Source organism: Echinococcus granulosus, assembly GCF_000524195.1.
Source record: "Echinococcus granulosus chromosome Unknown EG_S00128, whole genome shotgun sequence".
NCBI lineage: Eukaryota > Metazoa > Platyhelminthes > Cestoda > Cyclophyllidea > Taeniidae > Echinococcus > Echinococcus granulosus.
This window is the reverse complement of record NW_020170508.1, coordinates 98,661-103,173: the sequence shown is the minus strand read 5'-3', so window position 1 is coordinate 103,173 and position 4,513 is coordinate 98,661. Positions and strand designations below refer to the sequence as shown.

Sequence of the window (4,513 nt, the reverse complement as noted above, 5' to 3'; positions counted from 1 at the left end):
CCTATACAGTAAATCCTACCAACTTGTCAGATGAGAGTAACTAACACGGGTTTTGATTTCACCCTGTTTCAAGATCAACAGTCTTTGCAAGAAAATGCGGTTAATAAGTTACCGGGTCACCTTAATTGGGCATCCAACCATAGAACAGCTAAGTGCAACCAAATGTGGGAAGTTTCAGACATACAAACAGGTAAATAGCTCTACTCTACTCAAAAAGCCTTCATTTAGTGGGAGTTAAGGAACCTGCAGAATTTTTTCCCCACACGATGATAAATTTCTGCCATAACAGTGCATAAAAAATTCCGAAAAAGAACTACTCATGTGGCCTCTTATTACTTGCACAGTTTAGTGAGAAAAAAGAACATGCACTAACCAACAACTGGGGAAATTGAATATGGGACAGGCTTGAAAAGGCGATTTAAGGCTGACCTATCTGCGTGCGTACGTGCGTGCGTGCCAGCTTCTAGGTGCGTCCGTGGAACCGCACGCGAATGCAGTGAGCCAATGATATACGAGCATGTGATATCTCCAGTGCCAATTGCAGAGGAGGCGGAGAAGAGGACCAACTTACACCGGGATGACGTCGCAGCATGAAGTGCGAGGGAGTGCAGAGACCTATTAAAAAGCGGCTCAGTCTATCCGCTGGAACAGTCGACTGACTTGTTGACCGACAGAAAGATTATGGGCCTGCGTCATGGAGCGTTCGGGCTATGCCTCCTACTTCTCATCCTCTATCCGGTCCTCCTCACAGCACAAAATGAAAACGACACAGCGGAGGACCCGATAGAGGGTGGTGTTAAACTAGCCGCATGGCATATCTCGGAGTTTTCAATCTACTTCTCTGTCATTCTAACCCTCCTGGGGATCACGCTCTTCAAGATGTATTACCCAAAGGTGCCCTACGTGCCAGACTATATTCCACAGTCTCTCCTCCTCATCGTTATTGGCGTTATCTTTGGCGCTATCCTCAATGCCATCACTCACCAGGGTCTGGAAAATACGCTGTGGAAACTGAGTCCAGATATGTTCTTCCACTTTCTTCTCCCACCCATTGTCCTGGATGCCGCGTACAGTCTTTACAATCGAACGTTTCTTGACTATCTTGGCAGCATTCTTATCTATGCTGTGGTCGGAACTGTGCTCAACTTTCTTATCATCGGCCCATTGATGTATGGGCTAGACGTGGCCGGAGCAATGGGTAGCAAATCGGTGGACATAACCTTCAATGCTTACCTCCTCTTTGCGTCACTCATCGTTGCTGTAGACCCCGTTGCTGTGTTGGCAATCTTCCAAGACATCGGTGTAGAGCCGGGCCTTTACTATATGGTCTTTGGTGAGTCCCTACTCAACGACGCGGTAACAGTTGTGCTCTACCGTATTATGAGTGAATTTGTGGGAGTGACCAATGTCGATGGTGCACAGATTGGGCTTGGAATTGGTTCCTTCTTCACCATTTCTTTCGGTGGTCTCATCGTTGGGGTGATAATCGGCCTAATTACCAGTCTCTTTACCCGTTGGACAGGCCACTTTGGCTGCTTCCTCATCATGCTCATGGCATACTTCTCGTACATCTTCGGTGAGACTGTAGGATGGTCAGGTATTATCTCGATGATTGGATGTGGTCTGGTACAAGCCGACTATGCCTTTCATAACATCTCATCCTCTGCTCTAACCAGCGTTCGTTTGGTGATCAAGGAGATCGCCGAAGTGAGTGAAGCCTTCATCTTCTTCCTTATTGGTGTGCAACTTTTCTCCGCTGAGATTGAATGGAACACAGGCTTCTGTCTTTGGGGTATGGTGGTCTGTCTCATCGCTCGAGCAATTGCTGTCCTGCTACTCACCTTCATTATCAACTGGATCAACGTGAACAATCTGCGTGTCACATTTAAGCAGCAAGCTATTCTGATTTACGGTGGTCTTCGGGGAGCTGTGGCTTTTTCCCTCGGTCTTCTTGTGGAGAATCAAGAACTGGGTCCAAATGGTGTGCACGTGCGAAAAATAATAGTCACCGGAACCCTCTTCATCATTCTCTTTACGGTTGGCTTGATGGGTCTGACAATGAAACCCTTGGTAAAATTATTCCACATCAAACTAGCTGGAAAGGAGGAGCTCTCTCTTTTTGGCGATCTCAATGGAAATGTTCTGGATCACGTCCTAGCTGGTGTGGAGGCGATAATAGGTTCAAATGGACGCAATCGTATCCGCGTCTTCTTCACTCGACTCGATGATCGATTCACCCGTCGTTGGCTTCAACGAGATCCGGAGACGCATGACGAGCGAATCGTCCGAACGTACGAGAACATCGCGCTGAAGCTGCACTACGCCACCATTAAACCGTCAAAGTCTTCATCTTATCTACAAGGCCTCCCAGAGACCATTAGGCAGAAGTATATGCTTGAGAGTGGCGACTCGACTCTCCATTTGCCATCCCTTGCAGTGAGTTTGTCGGATTCGAGATTGCTGGAATACTTCACGTTAGGTCAAAATCAAGACTCTTCCACCAACCTCAATGCACAATCTCAAGAACCCATAGAAGATCTTCATGGCCACAAAGTTACTTTTAGCAATACGGTTGACTTGGACAACGCTGAAGCATTTGTTGGTCCTCAATGGCGTCGCAAATCGGGTGTGATAGACAAGGGAGGAGAAGGGGACTTTGAAAAGGAGTTCTTCAGTGTCTTAAGATCCAAAGCAAGGGCGTCAAGAATACTGAGACTGAAAAAACACAAGGCCAAGGCAAGTGACGGTAGAAATGAGGATGGATATGATGAAGACAGTGAGCTGGAGAGGAGGAGAGCCCAACAAACCGCAGAGAACACGGCTAAAAATCGTCTTGCAACACAACCAGGTCGTGTCAATACCACATCTACGAGCCTGACCAGTACGCGCGATGAGGGCCAACTCCCACCGCGAGACTACCCTGACGGTCCGGGTAAAGACAACACTCCCAAATTCCGAATCGGCGATGATGATTAACTTGGGCGCCTCCCTACCCTATTGTATGACACTTTACCGCTTTCTTTTTTGGTACCTAACCCATCTCATTGTACAGATGACAATACTGCTTCTACCTATCTTTCAATTTCATTGGGTTTTTTTGAAATCTGGGCTTAAAGTAACTCTCTCTCTCTTGTCTTTCGATAAGATGGATCAGGCAAAGGCGATTTAGCTGGAGAGCGAATTCCACCTCGAAGATAGTACTTGAATAGAACGATATCTGGACGACAGGTTCCTCTGGCACCACGTCGCTGGGTAAGTCAATCCCAGTATCTAACCCAGTTTATCCTAATGAGGGGATGAGGATATGTTTTTAGGCACTTGAGGATGATTGATGTTACATGAGAAAGGAAGTTATGGCAAGGGGTTCAGGAGATAGGCTCAAGTGCATTCAACACCTTTAAGAGAGGCGGTTCACTGAATGGAAGGTGCACCAATTGACTCTGTCCCTCTGCCTGACACTTTAGGCAGCAACTGATGGCAAGAGCTTGCTTGAAAGGTGGGGATCAGAGAGGTCATTTCTCCGGTTCGCCTAACACTTGGAAGTGGTTGAATTTACGCCCTTTTTTATCACATCACCGAATCAAACGACAGTTAGGATGATTTTCTCGTAAGAAGCAAGATGAGACCAAAATTCCCACTTCCACATGATTTTGACACCTTCTACTTCCACTCCCACCATTTCCACATTCTGCCAATCAAATTTGTATACCTTTACAGGAAGAAAAAAGCTGGGATTAAGTCCACCTCTTAGCCTTCCAGCAGTGCTATAGGCCTTTGAGAAGAAGGTGAATAACTACTTTGAAGTCGGTGATTCCGTGACGTTAGTTAATGTTAAAACGGCGCATTTTATGCATTACGTTTTTGATGTAATTTGAGGTCTGACTCAAGACTACCACATACTTGTGATGAAAGTTATATACCACTAGAAGTGACGTGACAATGCGTCTTGTGGTGCACGTCAAGAGGGAATGACGACAGCTCCGAAGAGCCTCCTTTCAAGCGATGCTTGTAGCATGAGTAGAAGTCCCTATTCGGTTTTTGGATTAGAGGAGGGCTGTAGCCTACTAGAGACTGTAACACAGACCAGAGGGAAGGAATCCTTCAAATTGTGTAAATAGAATGACTGACAGACGACAGAGTGAGAGGCTTGTTAATTAGGAAGGCAGCTGGAGGGGAGATGTTTCATCAATTGCAAAAAATGAGGATGCACTTCCTGATAATGCGAGAAGTTAAAAGGACTTCCTGGCGAAATCTGAGCTGAGTTTGTGTGAGTAGCCCCTATAAGTTGAAAATCAAGAATAGTAGGTCCCCTAGAAATCCGTTAACCTATTTCCAAAAAACTGGAGAATTACAAAGTGGCGCCGTCAGGTTTAGGAGGAGGAGAGACTTTAGAAGAAAGAGATTAGTCGTAAAGGAACTAGCGTTGACAAACTGCCTATATCATAGGATGATGGGTTGGAAGTGGATGTGAGAGAGTAAAAAGCAGGATTTTCGACAAAATAGATGACTTTAA

At 46.0% G+C, this 4,513-nt stretch overlaps 1 protein-coding gene across 1 annotated transcript; it reads left to right on the top strand. All coding sequences in view use genetic code 11, as the record gives it.

Annotated features, from left to right (window-relative positions):
• Positions 1-681: 681 nt before the first annotated feature.
• On the top strand, positions 682-2,976 carry EGR_09019 (Sodium/hydrogen exchanger 2; the record flags this gene model as incomplete). The annotated part of the gene is made up of 1 exon (XM_024498268.1): positions 682-2,976. The coding sequence occupies one exon, from the start codon at positions 682-684 to the stop codon at positions 2,974-2,976; it is 2,295 nt and encodes a 764-aa protein (XP_024347323.1).
• Between the last annotated feature and the right edge of the window lie 1,537 nt (positions 2,977-4,513).